The 19,185-nt window shown below is 42.9% G+C and overlaps 2 protein-coding genes across 6 annotated transcripts; both read right to left on the bottom strand.

Moving 5' to 3' along the window:
* Window positions 1-1,132: 1,132 nt before the first annotated feature.
* On the bottom strand, window positions 1,133-11,349 carry LOC129816724 (cyclic AMP-dependent transcription factor ATF-2-like). 4 transcript variants are annotated; one of them, XM_055871543.1, is made up of 7 exons: window positions 11,098-11,349; window positions 10,546-10,636; window positions 9,557-9,918; window positions 8,481-8,644; window positions 8,000-8,105; window positions 2,090-2,125; window positions 1,133-1,528 (listed from the first exon to the last, which is right to left on the bottom strand). In XM_055871543.1, exons 3-7 carry the CDS (start codon window positions 9,683-9,685, stop codon window positions 1,289-1,291), a joined length of 675 nt encoding a protein of 224 aa, XP_055727518.1. In that variant the 5' UTR covers window positions 9,686-9,918; window positions 10,546-10,636; window positions 11,098-11,349; the 3' UTR covers window positions 1,133-1,288. The 4 variants fall into 4 exon arrangements, 3 of the variants coding, with proteins under 3 accessions (XP_055727518.1, XP_055727517.1, XP_055727519.1); XM_055871542.1 differs by having other exon boundaries at window positions 1,134-1,528; window positions 9,557-9,685; XM_055871544.1 differs by lacking the exon at window positions 11,098-11,349 and adding an exon at window positions 10,710-10,780 and having other exon boundaries at window positions 1,134-1,528; window positions 9,557-9,685.
* Window positions 11,350-12,671: 1,322 nt separating this feature from the next.
* LOC129816723 (ATP synthase F(0) complex subunit C2, mitochondrial-like) lies at window positions 12,672-14,830 on the bottom strand. 2 transcript variants are annotated; one of them, XM_055871540.1, is made up of 5 exons: window positions 14,721-14,830; window positions 14,430-14,525; window positions 13,435-13,509; window positions 13,078-13,268; window positions 12,672-12,958 (listed from the first exon to the last, which is right to left on the bottom strand). In XM_055871540.1, the coding sequence occupies exons 2-5, from the start codon at window positions 14,466-14,468 to the stop codon at window positions 12,844-12,846; spliced, it is 420 nt and encodes a 139-aa protein (XP_055727515.1). In that variant the 5' UTR covers window positions 14,469-14,525; window positions 14,721-14,830; the 3' UTR covers window positions 12,672-12,843. The 2 variants fall into 2 exon arrangements, with proteins under 2 accessions (XP_055727515.1, XP_055727516.1); XM_055871541.1 differs by having other exon boundaries at window positions 14,634-14,725.
* Window positions 14,831-19,185: the final 4,355 nt, after the last annotated feature.

The following is a 19,185-nucleotide window of genomic DNA, read 5'->3' as shown; positions in this document are numbered from 1 at the left end:
AATGGATGGCTGAAAAACACAGGAAATGGATGGCTGAAAAACACAGGAAATGGATGGCTGAAAAACACAGGAAATGGATGGCTGAAAAACACAGGAAATGGATGGCTGAAAAACACAGGAAATGGATGGCTGAAAAACACAGGAAATGGATGGCTGAAAAACACAGGAAATAGATGGCTTAAAAACACAGGAAAAGGATGGCTTAAAAACACAGGAAAAGGATGGCTTAAAAACACAGGAAAAGGATGGCTTAAAAACACAGGAAATAGATGGCTTAAAAAACACAGGAAATAGATGGCTTAAAAAACACAGGAAATAGATGGCTTAAAAAACACAGGAAATAGATGGCTTAAAAAACACAGGAAATAGATGGCTTAAAAAACACAGGAAATAGATGGCTGAAAAATGCGCGTCGCTAGTGTCAGTGATAAATAGGAGCGTGCGCACCACAGTGCACATATAAATAGGCTACGTGGCCCGCGCATCACACTTTGGAGTCAGGACGTGAAGAGAACATTATTGTTCCATGTATGAATGGTGATGAAATATAATTAATAAATCGTTAAGTATGATTAAGACTAATGTACCAATGAATTTGGAAATTATATATTGCCTTTCTACATTGTTGAACCAGTTTATTGGTTGCGATTTCCAATTTGGTAATTTTATGGTCCTGGGAGGATCCAAGTGCTTATATGTACCTGTTGAGCTCCTGACAGATTCCATTTGGTTTCTCAATGGGAGGCTGTGCAGTCTTGCCCTCTACCTGTATCCGTTCAGATTGGACAGGTTAAGCCTGATACGGAGGCTATATCTTTTGGGCTACTGCCCGTGAATATCTGGTAAATCTACTTGTATATTTAGTATGATATGGCTCTTTCACCATTGTATCACCAAGACCTGTAAATAAATGTACACTCCGAGCACGTTAACCTGCCTTGCCTTCTGCTGATTTCATGCCCTTATGACTATTACAAGGTCCCTATTTTACAATGACATCATCAAAATGTGTTACAGATAAAATCATGAAAAGGGCTGTCTGGTAGCCTCAATACATAGACACAGATCTGTACTTGAACAAAGCGTCGCATGTATAGATTTCTTTTTTTTTTTTTTTTTACTTGACTTGAGACTTGATTTGAAAAAACAACAACTTGTGACTCGACTTGACTTGCTCTTTGAATGCACGACTTGGACTTGACTCGAGACTTAACCCGTTCTACTTGGGACTCGACTTGAGACATGGACCTTGTGACTTGCTTGAAACTCGAATAATAGTGACTTGGTCTCACCTCTGTCTAATACCGACTGGGAGTATACCTGTAGTTGTCCGTTCATAGAGTTGAGGTCCTGAGTCTTCTTCTCCAGGGTAGACACCCAGGCCTTCCTCTTCTGTCTGCAGCGGGACACCGCTGCTCGGTTGCGTTCCAGGAACTTGCGCCTCTTCTCGTCTGGGTCTTCGCTGGTGGCTCTGCGTTGCCGGCCCCCCTGTGGTTGTGGTGTGCTGGGCAGGGGGCGCCTCGGACGCCTGGTATAGAGACCAGAATGAGCAGCACACATCAGAACCAAACTATCAAAGCTCTATAACCCAGAGACTACAACATACTGTATCTAATGGAAAAACAAACCCTCATTATCACAGAGGGTTGTATAGAGCAGGGGTTTCTTCGTACCAAAGTTTGGGAACCACTGATATAGAGTAATATCATGTAGAATTCATAAAGGTAATACTGTACACTGATACATGTACTTCAAATGACTGTAGTTGTGGAATGGCCGAACTAAGCATAGCCCCCTCTAATGGCCAGTTGTGGTAGTGTACACACAGAGGTGGAGGTGGCAGGCTGATGGAGGGGCTGGGGGCAGGGTTCCTCAAGCGGGGCAGGGGGAGGGACAGGTGATGGGTCTGGATCAGGGAAAGGGGTCAAGGCTGGAGCCAGGGCTGGGTGCAGGGTTCCTCACGCGGGGCAGGGGGAGGGACAGGTGATGGGTCTGGATCAGGGAAAGGGGTCAAGGCTGGAGCCAGGGCTGGGGCTGCAGTGTGGGTCACAACACTGCTCTGGACAACACCAGCATCTCCATTGGTTACCTGAGGGAGCTGCTGGCTCAGTACTGCTTTCAGCTTCTAGCGGGAGAAAAGAACACAAGCCACGAGATAAAACTTTTGTGCAATGTAGAGATGTTATGTTTGAGTTGAAACCAAAATCTTGACTATGTTCATAGATCAATGAGAAAAATCCCAAAATATGAAACCAAAATCATACATTCTGTACGAAACAAACATTCTACATTCTGTACGAAACCAACATTCTACACTGCTCAAAAAAATAAAGGGAACACTTAAACAACACAATGTAACTCCAAGTCAATCACACTTCTGTGAAATCAAACTGTCCACTTAGGAAGCAACACTGATTGACAATAAATTTCACATGCTGTTGTGCAAATGAAAAAAAGGTGGAAATTATAGGCAATTAGCAAGACACCCCCAATAAAGGAGTGGTTCTGCAGGTGGTGACAACAGACCACTTCTCAGTTCCTATGCTTCCTGGCTGATGTTTTGGTCACTTTTGAATGTTGGCGGTGCTTTCACTCTAGTGGTAGCATGAGACGGAGTCTACAACCCACACAAGTGGCTCAGGTAGTGCAGCTCATCCAGGATGGCACATCACGTCTGTCAGCGTAGCGTCCAGAGCATGGAGGCGCTACCAGGAGACAGGCCAGTACATCAGGAGACGTGGAGGAGGCCGTAGGAGGGCAACAACCCAGCAGCAGGACCGCTACCTCCGCCTTTGTGCAAGGAGGAGCACTGCCAAAGCCCTGCAAAATGACCTCCAGCAGGCCACAAAGTATTAAGACCCCTTGACTTTTCCACATTTTGTTACGTTACAGCCTTAATCTAAAATTAATCTAAAAAGATTGCTCATCAATTTACACAAATACCCCATAATCACAAGGGAAAAAAGGTTTAGACATTTTTGCAAATGTATTAAAACTAAAAAACACCTTATTTACATAAGTATTCAGACCCTTTGCAATGAGACTTGAAATTGAGCTCCGGTGCATCCTGTTTCCATTGATCATCCTTGAGATGTTTCCACAACTTGACTGGAGTCCACCTGTGGTAAATTCAATTGATTGGACATGATTTGCAAAGGCACACACCTGTCTATATAAGGTCCCACAGTTGACAGTGCATGTCAGAGCAGAAATCAAGACATCAGATTGAAGGAATTGTCAGTAGACCTCCGAGACAGGATTGTGTCAAGGCACAGATCTGGGGTACCAAAACATTTCTGCATCATTGAAGGTCCCCAAGAACACAGTGGCCTCCATTTTTAAATGGAAGAAGTTTGGAACCACCAAGACTCTTCCTAGAGCTGGCCACCCAGCCAAACTGAGCCATCGGGGGAGAAGGACCTTGGTCAGGGACTTGACCAAGAACCCTACAGTCACTCTGACAGAGCTCCAGAGTTCCTCTGGATATGGGAGAACCTTCCAGAAGGACAACCTTCTCTGCAGCACTCCACCAATCAGGCCTTTATGGTAGAGTGGCCAGACAGAAGCCACTCCTCAGTAAATAGCACATGACAACCCGCTTGGAGTTTACCAAAAAGGCACCTAAAGGACTCTCAGACCATGAGACACAAGATTCTCTGGTCTGATGAAAACAAGATTGAACTCTTTAGCCTGAAGGCCAAGCGTCACATCTGGAGTAAACCTGGCAACATCCCTATGGTGATGCAGTGGTGGCAGCATGACACTGCGGGAATTTTTTCCAGCGGCAAGGACTGGGAGACTAGTCAGGATCGAGGGAAAGATTAAAAGGAGCAGTACAGAGAGCTCCTTGATGAAAACCTGCTCCAGAGCACTCAGCACCTCAGACGGGGGCGAAGGTTCACCTTCCAAAAGACAACGACCCTAAGCACACAGCCAATACAAGAAGGAGTGGCTTCGGGACAAGTCTCTGCATATCCTTGAGTGTCCCAGCCAGAGCCCGGACTTGAACCTGATCGAACATCTCTGGAGAGACCTGAAAATAGCTATGCAGTGACGCTCCCCATCCAACCTGACAGAGCTTGAGAGGATCTGCAAAGAAGAATGGGAGAAACTCCCCAAATACAGGTGTGCCAAGCTTGTATCGTCATACCCAATAAGACTCGAGGCTGTAATCGCTGCCAAAGATGCTTCAACAAGGTACTGAGTAAAGGGTCTGAATCACTTATGTACATTTGTGATATTTCAGTTTATTTTATACATTTGCAAAAAAAAAAAAAATCTGTTTTTGCTTTGTCATTATGGGATATTGTGTACAGATTGGTGAGAAGAAAAAAAAAAACTATGTAACCAATTTTAGAACAAGGCTGTAAAGTAACCAAATGTGGAAAAAGTCAAGGGGTCTGAAAACTTTCCCGAAAGCACTGTATATATGGAGACTGCTTAATGCCAAATAAAAGGATTTAAATACATGTCAGAAAAACAAACATTTCCTGATATTTATTATATCTCTCAGGTATAGTAGAGACACTTCAGGACAAACTTCCTTTTGATGTTGTTTTGGGAATATCTTTTTTTTACTTCAAGGGGTCTTACAATTAGCCAAATTATCCTTGGTATGACTTTCTTAAAACAATTCCAGATAGCTTAGTAGAACCTCCCCCTCCCCCGACTTAGACAGGGTTTAGACTTATGGGTTTTAAACTCCGTCCCCCACCTCACCCAATCTTAAACTCAAGCTAATACACAGGGCCAGAAGCCGGAGACTCTACTAACACACAGGGCCAGAGGCTCTACTAACACACAGGGCCAGAGACTCTACTAACACACAGGGCCAGAGACTCTACTAACACACAGGGCCAGAGATTCTACTAATACACAGGGCCAGAGACACTACTAATACACAGGGCCAGAGGCCGGAGACTCTACTAATACACAGGGCCAGAGGCCGGAGACTCTACTAATACACAGGGCCAGAGGCCGGAGACTCTACTAATACACAGGGCCAGAGGCCGGAGACTCTACTAATACACAGGGCCAGAGGCTCTACTAATACACAGGGCCAGAGGCCGGAGACTCTACTAATACACAGGGCCAGAGGCCGGAGACTCTACTAATACACAGGGCCAGAGGCCGGAGACTCTACTAATACACAGGGCCAGAGGCCGGAGACTCTACTAATACACAGGGCCAGAGGCCGGAGACTCTACTAATACACAGGGCCAGAGGCCGGAGACTCTACTAATACACAGGGCCAGAGGCCGGAGACTCTACTAATACACAGGGCCAGAGGCCGGAGACTCTACTAATACACAGGGCCAGAAGATGGAGACACTACTAATACACAGGTCCAGAGGCCGGAGACTCTACTAATACACAGGTCCAGAGAATGGAGACACTACATTTTGAGGTGGAATTAGCCCAAAGTATTCACTACATTGTCTGTACTGTAAATGTAGAGTACATAACATTACATTGTGGATCAATTTTTATATTACACATTTGAGGGAGTTGGGGCATGATGTTAGGTACACAAGAGAAACATTACCAGCTTAGCTTATGATTGGAGAGCTTGTGGCGAGTGGGGTCCAGGGATTCCAGGGCCGTTAGGCACTACAGTGACGGGTCTGACAAACTGACAGCACAGACACACACAGAGACAAGCACAAGGAGAATTATCTTTCCCAGTTAGAAGTAGGCAGCTCCCTCCCCATCCCCTCCCAATGTACACACACACACAGCGCCGTACGCTCAGAGTTTTCCTCATATCTCAGCCACATTAGGCTGGATGGCCTGTCTGTGTGGAGAATACATAGAGATGCACCATGCACGCTAATGAGCTCCTGCCCGTCTGTGTGGAGAACACATGAAGAGAGAGGCTGAGCAAAAAGGTGAGGGATGGCGAGAGACGAGCGGGAAGGCCAGAGCTGGGATCTCCTGACAATGATATGGATGGAAAAAGGGAGAGAAGAGTGGATGGAAAAAGGGAGAGAAGAGGAGGCCCAGCAGGGGGATCTCTTCTTCTCTTTTTTGATCAGTGTTCCCCACAGACTGGGAGAAATTAGGTGTTTTCTCCACCATCAGCAGATAATCATATTCTGCTCAGCGTTCCCCACAGATAATCATATTCTGCTCAGCGTTCCCCACAGATAATCATATCCTGCTCAGCGTTCCCCACAGATAATCATATCCTGCTCAGCGTTCCCCACAGATAATCATCTTCTGCTCAGCGTTCCCCACAGATAATCATATCCTGCTCAGCGTTCCCCACAGATAATCATATTCTGCTCAGCGTTCCCCACAGATAATCATATTCTGCTCAGCGTTCCCCACAGATAATCATATCCTGCTCAGCGTTCCCCACAGATAATCATATTCTGCTCAGCGTTCCCCACAGATAATCATCTTCTGCTCAGCGTTCCCCACAGATAATCATATCCTGCTCAGCGTTCCCCACAGATAATCATATTCTGCTCAGCGTTCCCCACAGATAATCATATTCTGCTCAGCGTTCCCCACAGATAATCATATTCTGCTCAGCGTTCCCCACAGATAATCATATCCTGCTCAGTGTTCCCCACAGATAATCATATTCTGCTCAGCGTTCCCCACAGATAATCATATTCTGCTCAGCGTTCCCCACAGATAATCATCTTCTGCTCAGTGTTCCCCACAGATAATCATCTTCTGCTCAGTGTTCCCCACAGATAATCATCTTCTGCTCAGTGTTCCCCACAGATAATCATCTTCTGCTCAGTGTTCCCCACAGATAATCATCTTCTGCTCAGTGTTCCTCACAGATAATCATATTCTGCTCAGTGTTCCCCACAGATAATCATCTTCTGCTCAGTGTTCCCCACAGATAATCATCTTCTGCTCAGTGTTCCCCACAGATAATCATCTTCTGCTCAGTGTTCCCCACAGATAATCATATTCTGCTCACTGTTCCTCACAGATAATCATATTCTGCTCAGTGTTCCCCACAGATAATCATATTCTGCTCAGCGTTCCCCACAGATAATCATGTCCTGCTCAGTGTTCCCCACAGATAATCATCTTCTGCTCAGTGTTCCCCACAGATAATCATATCCTGCTCAGCGTTCCCCACAGATAATCATATTCTGCTCAGTGTTTCCCACAGATAATCAGGGCCAGAGAGAAGGAGGCAGGGACCCTTTCTGTATATCATCATTCAGCCAGACAAGGGGGGGGGGGGGGGGGTACTAGGGACAGGGAGACGTGGCTCTGGGGGAACCAGGGAGACGTGGCTCTGGGGGAACCAGGGACAGAGAGACATCCATATCATAGGTGCTATAGAAATATGAGCTAATATCCTCAACGGACACTGAAACGTGATATCCAGATCATCATGTTAATTGATTGTGACACACATCAGGCATAGTCCATCCAGTCTGCCAGAAGTCAAGTGTGGTGATTCAAATTGTACAAGGACAAATGGCAGTGAGGCACTCTGGATGGGGCCAAGTAACCATTTGGCCTACTCAATGTCTTTGCCATGGTGACATACAGCTGCTCTCTTCTAAGGCACATTAGATCCCCCATCACCCCCTGCCTATGCAACACATGCCAAAGACACTTGTGCCAAAGCAGTAAATGGGGACCTCTAGGGGCGGAATGCAGATAAATGACATTAACTACTGGAACGTGCCTATAGGCCTAGTGGAAATGTGCCCGAGTGATTGGGAAAGGGGTAAGGGGGGGATACCTAGTCAGAAGTACAACTGAATGCATTCAACTGAAATGTGTCTTCCGTATTTAACCCAACCCCTGTGAATCAGAGGTGCGGGGTCTGCCATAATCGACATCCACCTATTCGGCGCCCGGGGAACAGTGCCTTGCTCAGGGGCAGAATGACAGATTTTTACCTTGTCAGCTCGGGGAATCGATCCAGCAGCTGGCCCAACGCTCTAACAGCTCATTGGAAATCAACACATTCAAAATACACAATGGAACTCCATAAAACAAGACTTGCAATACTTACAGGAACGGCGGTTGGAATGTGTACACTGGATGCGATGGTTAATGGGATAGCGACGGGCATGGTCTGTCCATTAGGCAGCTGAAAGAGTACAGGGAAAGAGAGAAGACTGGAGAGAAGACAAAAGACACTATGGGTTACACAACAAACAGCAATTATATAGTTTTTCAAAAATATATAATTTAAGAACATTATGATACACTTTACACTACAATATTGTTTTATTAATAAACTTAACAGGCAATCAAAGGAACATAACAGCCTAATTAAATGGATTTGTATTCATACAATATGGTACCAGTCCTGGTCACAGACATCAAAACAAAGAGTAAACTTTTCAATTAACCATCTGACCACGAAATGCAACATCATAAAGACATATTAGCACAAAAACTAATCCAAGAAAGAAATCAAGCAAAAAAAAAAAACATTTAAAAATTTGACCAAAAAATGACTAAATAAAGTTATATTTTGAGTTACTTACACTATTGGCCTTTTAGAGGATGAGGCTTGGGTAATTACAGAGCTAGATGTTGGCGATGTGAGAGCTTGCTCTATAACAACACTAGCGTCTGAGGTTGATAGAAGTACATTGGGGACTTGGAGGGATGCAGGATGGACTATAGTAGAGCTTGGCAGTGAGGACGGCTGCAAAGATAACACCATACGAGACCTTAGCTGCGTTAATAGTTCAATCAAAACCATTTTCTAGATTTCAACTATGAAATAATACCCTAGTTTTGTCTAACTCCTGTAATACAGTTTAAAAAGATAAGAGTACTAACTGATAATCAAATAGTTATTATGGGTCTGGTGTACAAAATATAGCCCAAAGTGATTTCTTTATCCAAACCATTTCTACAGATCTGGTAGTAATGTGTTCGTTTTGTTAAGGAGTGAAACCATCCATCAAAGCAGTGTGGAAGAGAATCAGTGTTTCATCAGATGAAACATGACAGTGAGACTATTCAACGGAAGACAAAGCTCCCAGAAAAAAAGTCGTTAGTCTGAAGAAACTATTCAAAAAAGGTGGTGCAAATGAGTATAAACCTCATTCTGAGATGACAAAATATTTTAAACTGTAGATCAACTCCAATACACTGGGTGGTCATAACGGAGAACAATTCACTCTGAGCTTATTGCAATGTTGTTGAGCAACATCTCTGACAAGCCATTCATTTGGGGTTTCACGGATACCCGTATGACCAGAATTATGGCAGTACGTCTGTATAGTTAGCCTACATGGTAGCAAAGACAATTGCTTTTTTCAGCAATCACATCTGCAGTGTTACTCAACATTCAAGTAACACTGTTTGAAATTAATCAAACTGTTTAAGGTTTAATATAAACCTGGATATTCAAAAGGTGAGACAATAGTTGTTTATAAATGTCCAAAATGTATGTCAAGACCTAGAATTGCCCCACAGACAACTGATGCCGGTGTCACAAGCAACTAATATTGAGAAACTAGTAACTAGCAACTAAAACTAGGATCTAGCCTACATTTATATCAACTAATTCACCTGGATATCACTGTATGAAGTAAACCAAATTCTTTACCTTGTCATCCCTTGTTGTAGATTCCGGATGGGGCAGAGGGCGGTCCCGGTGTGCCGCCACAGCTGAGTGGTCCTCAATTTTGTTTTGTATGATCATCGGTGTGGCAAGAGGCGACAAATCCAAGGGCATCTACATGTCAGAAACAAATGTCAACAGATCAGATAAGATCAAATCTGAAGGAACCTGTACTACGAATGTAAAGAGCATTATTCTTGACAGAACCACTGATTAGTAACTAGTCACCTTTTTGATGTCAGCCACAGCAGTTATTTTGAAGTAATGTTCCATAGGACTGGTAAGCTCGTTGAAGAGTCCAACTTCCTCACAGTTCTTCAAAAAGCGTGCAGGTGTTCGCGTTTGGTCTGCAACAGAAGGCAATCTCTCTCACACATCACTTGAATGAATTCTATCACTTAGCAGTGGTGTAAAGTACTTAAGTAAAAAATAATTTCAAGTTCTACTTAAGTTGTTTTTTGAGGGAATCTGTACTTTACTATTTTGACAACTTTTACTTCACTACATTCCTAAAGAAAAGATGGTACTGTTTACTCCATACATTTTCCGTGACAACCCAAAGTACTCGTTACATTTTGAATGCTTAGCAGGACAGGAAAATTGTGAAAGTAATGGACTTATCAAGAGAACACCTGGTCATCCCTACTGCCTATGGTCTGGCAGACTCACTAAACACAAATGCATATTTTGTCAATATTGTCTGAGTGTTGGTGTGCCCCTGGCTATCCATACATTAAAAAACAAGAAAATAGTGCGATCTGCTTCCTTAATATAAGGAATTTGAAATTATTTATACTTTTACTTTTGATACATAAGTATATTTCAAACCAAATACTTTTAGACGTTTACTCAAGTAGTATTTTACTGGGTGACTTTCTATTAAGGTATCTTTACTTTTACTCAAGTATGACAACTGAGTACTTTATCCACCACTGTCACTTAGTAATTGATTTGAAGCCCCTTGTAGTGCTTACCGGCTACTATGACACTGTTGCCTCTTGCTGGACCAAACTTTAGTGTCATCTCATGTTTGTGGACAGCCAATTGGTCTTCATTTGTAAATCGCTATGAAAAGATGATAAACATATACTTTAAACATATAACCACAAAGCAAACCACAGGGACTTTTAAAACATACCTGACCACATCCAGGTGCAGAACATAAGAACAGTTTGTCATCACTCATATATAGGAATTCCTTTTATACCCTGGAATAAATAAAAAAATATATGATTTGTACTTTAGTAGGTAGAACATTCCAGATGAATGTTCCTCGCCTTATAGGCTCTTTCAAATATGTTATCTTGGGGACAAAGCTTATTGATGGCAAGTTGGCAACTGCCTCTGGTAAATGCATGGTCTTTTTCAATCAGGAGTGAGACATTGTTGGGGTTAGAAAAAAAACCATCTCTATCAAAATGGTTAGCGGAAACTCAAATTATGAAAGATGACACTCTACGTCATAGTGCGCTTATTCAGAAGAAACAGTTGAAAGCCAATTACTTAGAATTACAAAACATGCGCACAAAACAATGTGCGGTGGTTTTGTTTACACACCCCTCCTCCGCACACCAACTAGCGCGCTCGTCCTATCCACACCGCCTTCAGTCAGGGTAACTTAACATCTGCAAGCATAGTACGGTCGCCATATTAACTCTATTTACTAATGTTAATACATGAAGGACGTGCATTTATCACAGACTCGTTTTTCTTAACACTTAAATCCCCACTAATGGCAATAAATCAGTACACGTGCGATATCTTTGCGTACAATCGCCTTGACTTCGTGCACTTACCCACCAGCACAACCCTTCGTATCAAAATCCCTCGTCTGTGCAACTCTCGCGAGAGCAGCATCTCCACCGTACAGACAGCAACCGCAATTTTATAGAAATGAAGAAAAATGAGCACATGAATGAATAAATGAATACATTTTAGAATATGGTCGATTTCAATTATCTTTGTGGCTAGTCATGAGAATAAATGCTGTGATAATTCCAACGACCTTATATGGATGTAGCAGAGATTTGGTGCTTGCAGTATTCCAGGCCAATGCCAACCAACCACAATGAAACAAAACATTTCATAAAGCACACACACAAGCTTCCAGATTATTAGAGGATCCAATCTTGAATGAAGTGCTTGGTGAGCAAAGGAACGATCGACAAGGGGGTCCAGGTGAACAAGGAGTTCTTCAGTTTATGGAAGAACAAACAACTAAAGTTGAAGGCAGTGGGGAATGAATCCCACCAGAACAGTGAGAATTTATTACAGAAGTCTCCTACAAACAAAAGGTAAATGCTATTATCATCTGTGGGGTGGAGAAATTACCTCCACTGGAACACAGGTAAACACCAAACACAACATTTGTCCAAAATGAAAGCGAAAAGGAGAAATCTTGTTGGACGATATCAGGTAGTACCATCCTCAGTTAAATGTTTTCTGTTCTGTGCCGACTGAACATAACCCTGGGGCTTGAAAATGTGACAACCAGGAGCCGGGGTATGAAGGGTGACCCATCTCCAGAAACTACACGGCATTTGTATGAGAATATTGGAATTATCTTTCAAAATCGTTGCATCAATGACACTATGGATGAATTTCCTCTGGACCCATCCAATTTGGCAATATATTGGATCTGGTGTTCTCAGGTGTCTTAAATCTCTAAGTGATAAGCCAATATTATGCAAGCTTAACATGAACCAAAAACGAATGTAAAATTGTCAAGGGAATCATATCAAGACCTGCAGGCATTTGACAGACTACGCACGTTCATTCAGAGTATCCCAAATAAACTGGACCAGTGACCACTATTTAGCACCATCAAATTGTCTAGGTTTATTTAATGCCATTTACAAAAGCAAGCATTCACTTGCTGCCTACTTACATACTTCTATAGAACTGCACTTGAACCAACAAAAGCATCAATGTGGACCCACAGAAGCGAACATGATGCATTGGAAAATGGAAAATGCGCCAGACTGATTTACAGTAAGTTAAGCAGTTCCTTTGTATAATTCCATGCTGACATTCAATAGAAGCTAGTTGTCTTCATGATTGTAGTGAAACATAATTCCCAACAGAAAACATACTGCCATATGTCAAATACATGCATTTTAATGATGTAATTTCTTACATTTTTACAAAACATGTTTTTGTTATTTTGACTTGAAAATATACATTTCCATGATACCAACACAGAACATTTTTGGTAGACACTAAAATATGTAGTCACATCAGTAATTACAGTGTTTCTATGAACAATAGATTTGTTACATAGCAAACAAGATTAAGAAGGCAACCATCAAACAGAATAGACCCATGGCTTCAGACAGGGCGAATCCCAGGATAGCATAGGAGAACAGCTGCTGCTTCAGAGATGGGTTCCTGCAAAACACAACACAAACCATTTCTATGTAAAAGTCAGCTTTGAATCATATTTTTTTTCCTGAAACCTGACATTGACAAGCACATATCTAGGCATCTATTTGTAGAAGTGGACTTACCTGGCATATCCAATAATGAGACTGCCAAACACTGTTCCAATTCCAGCACCGGATCCAGCCACTCCGACCGTGGCTGCTCCAGCACCAATGAACTTAGCGGCTGTGTCGATGTCCCTGCTCACAGCACTGGACTGGAAGCCTCTCAGTGCTACTTGGGCGAAGGGGCTCTGTGGCATGAGGGCTACATTGTTCTGAAAAACAAAGCAAGCCTCTTTTTAATGATGGGTAAAGCACTCCTACATCATGGACCATTAGGGGGCTTGAAAACTTCCTGCATCAATGACCATTAGGAGGATTGAAAACATTGCATTGTATTCCACAGTGAAGAGCTACAGCAAGAAGAGCGTCTTTCCTCACCTCTGTGTTGACCTCGGGCCTGGACATCATACAGGCAGACAAGGGTCTGTAAAGAGTCCGGGAGCCAGCACGGACCTGCACCAGGGACAAGGACAAAACTGAGTGAAAAAAAAAAAAGCACAAATATTTTGCCTACACGGAAGATCTTGAAGGCAATAAATAAAATGACAAATGAAGTGCACACGAAGGTTCAAAGTTCAAGACAAGTAAACTCCTAAGTGTTATGGTTCCCACCGTGAAAGGCAGAACAAGTGCACCTTGACAGTAGCTAGCCACTGTCATTGTGGTTGTGGAACATCATAGAGCTGTACCAAGACATTACAATTCGTTAATTCCAACATCATAGCTACTTTCCCAGCTTAGTCATCAAAAAAGTATTTAAGATTCGTTCCTCAACGCCACCTGGTAACAGTAACGTTACAAGGATAAAACACTAACCTGCTGAGTGCACTTTGCACAAGCTAATGTCAAACAGTTACGTTACCAGTAAAACACCCTGTTCCGACATGTTTTACCTGAACATGTAATGTTTCTAGTCAAGTAAAACATGACCTTGGGCAGAGAGCCCCAAACACAAAAAGGTGACAGCTCAAGAAAGAAAAGCAGGCCAGAGGGTTAACTAGCGTAGCTATGTCACAAGCTAGGTAACGTTACAGATAGACTTGGATGCTGAAGCAAGCCAAGTGTCATGTTGACCTTATTCATAGCTAACTAACGTTAGGCTATAGCTAAAAAGCCTGCTAGCTAGTTCCGGCTTAGAGTATAGAATGTGCAAACAGCTAGGAAACTAAAATAGTGTCACTTACATAATCATAAACGTTAACTAGTTAACGGTAGCAAGTAAGCTAACGTTCGTTGGCTAGTTAGCGTTAGCCAATACCCTTGTCAGACAGTTCCATTCAAGTTCAACACAGGCCCATACGAATACAACCGGAGAATATGAATTCAGATGTAAGATAAATAATGGTTTCAACAGATTGATGAAAATAACTCACCAGAGCCGGCGTAGAGACGAACTTTGCGCAGGCGTACATTTTCAATTTACTCTGTTTTAACCTGGTCGGTCAAATTTGATTGAAGCCCGGGTCTTTCTGTGAAGACAATACAGATAAGGTCAATAGGTTTGTAAATGCACAACGATACAAAAAAATTATGACAGCCCAATGTACACAATAATCCGTTCAATATGTAATCCTCACTTGTATTGTGCTACGTGTTGTTTTAACGAAGGATTAAAAAGGATTTACAATGGACAATTCTTAGATAGCCCTCCTTTCGACACTTACCGACTGCAGAAGGTCGAACCACAGTACACACAGATGGTACAAACGAGGTAGATATTTCACCGTATATATAAATGTGAAGCATCCGGTTGGCGTTTCCACTCAACACCAAATGTGGTGATGAGAGGAAGTCCAGTGACCGGCAGTGGGAGAAGATGGATTTTGGCCGACATTCTGCTAATTTTCTCATCGATTAAACATTTGCTTTCCATACAATTTTCTGTTTCCAAAAATAGATTATGTAACAAACAGAGTGGGCTGCGTTTGAAGACTTTGTAGATTTACCCTTTGCCAAAAAAGTGCGTTGTTTTGGAGTGCAAGGGCGAATTGAGTTATCGCACAGACAGAGACTAGGCGTTCCCTACCGGAAATATGCAAATAAATGCTGAAACGCACAAATAGGATCTCACAATCACGTGCTTGGCTCAGCCCACCTCCTTGCTTGTTCTGCCCACTATGTTTCATTTGCTCCCATTGGAAACGACAGGCTCTAGTCTATCTTGAGGTAGTTATAAAATCTTCGGTATAGTAGTGCGGCTGCGCAAATCGGTGTTTATAGATTCCCGGATGAAGATTTTGCGACAATGAAAGTGGCATCGCATTAGTGGAAAACAATACTTTTCCCAAGGCAGGCCTGTTTGTAGCTAGATATGTTTGAGTCGCTTCCGGGGCAGTTTTAGAATTTTAACTAATTCTCCAAACCTGCTACGGTAATGCTCGTAACCTGTCATGTTCATTATCCTAACCTGCTGCAAAAAGTTACTTCTGCTAGTCAAAACCGTCAGACTTGCCCTGAGAACAGTCTTGGTTTCCACTAATGCGATACAGCGCCACGCAAGGTCATTTCACTATAACTTTATTAAACCCTATACTTCTTCGAATGACACCTAAAGATGCATGTCATTGACAAAGATTGTTCTGGTTAATTTACTATGAAAATCCATCGGAGCTCCATGAATGAAATGTATATAGTCCTTTTATGTAGAGGCCTAACCTTTTAATAGGTATGTCTTGTCTAAATATTAAACCAATACAAAGAAATAGCAAAACGGGACGATTCAAATTATTTTCCTCAGAACGTCTGGCTTAGAGAATATCAGCATTTGACAAGTATATGATTGAATGGTTGATATTGACAGGAATAGGCTATCATTGATTAGAATGGTCATTCTTTAAAACTAATTTCCTCACCATCTTAAATAAGCATGACTCTTTCAAAAAATGTAGAACTAAGAACAGATATAGCCCTTGGTTCACTCCAGACCTGACTGCCCTTGACCAGCACAAAAACATCCTGTGGCGGACTGCAACAGCATCGAATAGTCCCCGCGATATGCAACTGTTTAGGGAAGTCAGGAACCAATACACGCAGTCAGTCAGGAAAGCGAAGGCTAGCTTTTTCAAACAGAAATTTGCATCCTGTAGCTCTAACTCCAAAAGGTTTTGGGACACTGTAAAGTCCATGGAGAACAAGAGCACCTCCTCCCAGCTGCCCACTGCACTGAGGCTAGGTAACACGGTCACCACCGATAAATGCATGATAATCGAAAATTTCAATAAGCATTTCTCTACGGCTGGCCATGCTTTCCTCCTGGCTACCCCAACCCCGGCCAACAGCTCCGCACCCCCCGCAGCTACCTGCCCGAGCCTCCCCAGCTTCTCCTTCACCCAAATCCAGATAGCAGATGTTCTGAAAGAGCTGCAAAACCTGGACCCGTACAAATCAGCTGGGCTAGACAATCTCTGGACCCTCTCTTTCTAAAATTATCCACCGCCATTGTTGCAACCCCTATTACCAGTCTGTTCAACCTCTCTTTCGTATCGTCCGAGATCCCTAAAGTTTGGAAAGCTGCCGCAGTCATCCCCCTCTTCAAAGGGGGAGACATGCTAGACCCAAACTGTTATAGACCTATATCCATCCTGCCCTGCCTTTCTAAAGTCTTCGAAAGCCAAGTTAATAAAGAGATCACTGACCATTTCGAATCCCACCGTACCTTCTCCGCTGTGCAATCCAGTTTCCGAGCTGGTCATGGGTGCACCTCAGCCACGCTCAAAGTACTAAACGATATCATAACCGCCATTGATAAAAGACAGTACTGTGCAGCCGTATTCATCGACCTGGCCAAGGCTTTCGACTCTGTCAATCACCGTATTCTTATCGGCAGACTCAATAGCCTTGGTTTCTCAAATGACTGCCTTGCCTGGTTCACCAACTACTTCGCAGACAGAGTTCAGTGTGTCAAATCGGAGGGCCTGTTGTCCGGACCTCTGGCGGTCTCTATGGGGGTACCACAGGGTTCAATTCTCGGGCCGACTCTTTTCTCTGTATATATCAACGATGTCGCTCTTTCTGCGGGTGATTCCCTGATCCACCTCTACGCAGACGACACCATTCTGTATACATCTGGCCCTTCTTTGGACACAGTGTTAACTAACCTCCAAACGAGCTTCAATGCCATACAACACTCCTTCCGTGGCCTCCAACTGCTCTTAAATGCTAGTAAAATCAAATGCATGCTTTTCAACCGTTCGCTTCCCGTGCCCGCCCGACTAGCATCACTACTCTGGACAGTTCTGACCTAAAATATGTGGACAACTACAAATACCTAGGTGTCTGGCTGGACTGTAAACTCTCCTTCCAGACTCATATCAAACATCTCCAATCCAAAATTAAATCTAGAATTGGCTTTCCATTTCGCAACAAAGCCTCCTTCACTCACGCTGCCAAACTTACCCTAGTAAAACTGACTATCCTACCGATCCTCGACTTCGGCGATGTCATCTACAAAATAGCTTCCAATACTCTACTCAGCAAACTGGATGCAGTCTATCACAGTGCCATCCGTTTTGTTACCAAAGCCCCTTATACCACCCACCACTGCGACCTGTATGCTCTAGTCAGCTGGCCCTCGCTACATATTCATCGCCAAACCCACTGGCTCCAGGTCATCTATAAGTCTATGCTAGGTAAAGCTCCGCCTTATCTCAGCTCACTGGTCACGATAACAACACCCACCCGTAGCACGCGCTCCAGCAGGTATATCTCACCGGTCATTCCCAAAGCCAACACCTACTTTGGCCGCCTTTCCTTCCAGTTCTCTGCTGCCAGTGACTGGAACGAATTGCAAAAATCGCTGAAGCTGGAGACTTAGATTTCCCTCAGTAACTTTAAACATCAGCTCTCTGAGCAGCTAACCAATCGCTGCAGCTGTACATAGTCCATCTGTAATTAGCCTACCCAATCTACCTACCTCATCCCCATATTGTTTTTATTTACTTTTATGCTCTTTTGCACACCAGTATTTCTACTTACACATCATCATCTGCTCATCTATCACTCCAGTGTTAATCTGCTAAATTGTAATTACTTCGCTACTATGGCCTATTTATTGCCTTACCTCCTCATGCCATTTGCACACACTGTATATAGACTTTCTTTGTTTTCTATTGTGTTATTGACTACGCTTGTTTATTCCATGTGTAACTCTGTGTTGTTGTTTGTGTCGCACTGCTTTGCTTTATCTTGGCCAGGTCGCAGTTGTAAATGAGAACTTGTTCTCAAATAGCTTATCTGGTTAAATAAAGGTAAAATAAAAAGATTATTTAGGGGTAGTTTTAATTAGCTGCTGAGGGGAGGACGGCTCATAATAATGGCTGGAATGGAGAAAATGGAATGGGATCAAACACATGTGTTTGATGTTGTTGATACCTTTCCACATATTCTGCTCCAGCCGTTACCTCGTACCGCCAACCGTGTGCTTTACAGTATTTGCTGAATTAGGCAACAGGCAATTGGCACTAATTCTATACACGTTTTTGTGCACGTTAAATCAAATCAAGTTTTATTTGTCACATGCTATGAATACAACAGGCATAGGCTTTACAGTGGAATGCGTATTCACGAGTCCATTCCCAACAATGCAGAGTTAAAAGGTAAGATAAATATTTGCTAAATACTAAAGGAAGTAGTAGCATAATGAAAACAATAACGAGACTATATAGAAGGAGTACCAGTATTGAGTCAATGTGCAAGGGTACGAGGTTATTCAGTATGTACATGTGGGTAGGGTTAAAAGTGACTAGTCAATCATGATATATAAAAAACGGAGTAGCAGCAGCATATGTGAAGTGTGTCTGTGTGTGCTTGTTGGAGTATCAATGTAGTATGAGTGAGTGTGTGGGTAGAGTCTAATGAGTGTTCATAGAGCCAGTGCACAACAATTAAGATAAATAATAAAGTGGGTCAATGTAAATAGTCCGGGTAGCCATTTTGATTATTACCTTTATTTAACTAGGCAAGTCAGGTAAGAACACATTCTTATTTACAATGACGGCCTACCAAAAGGCAAAAGGCCTCCTGCTAGGATGGGGGCTGTGATGAACTTTTCAGCAATTTTATGTCTTGGGGGTAGAAGCTGTTCAGCAATTTTATGTCTTGGGGGTAGAAGCTGTTCAGCAATTTTATGAC

Source organism: Salvelinus fontinalis, chromosome 19, assembly GCF_029448725.1.
Source record: "Salvelinus fontinalis isolate EN_2023a chromosome 19, ASM2944872v1, whole genome shotgun sequence".
In the NCBI taxonomy this organism is placed as follows: Eukaryota; Metazoa; Chordata; class Actinopteri; order Salmoniformes; family Salmonidae; genus Salvelinus; species Salvelinus fontinalis.
Note: the sequence above shows the minus strand (reverse complement) of the source record. Positions and strands in the feature narration are given on the sequence as shown.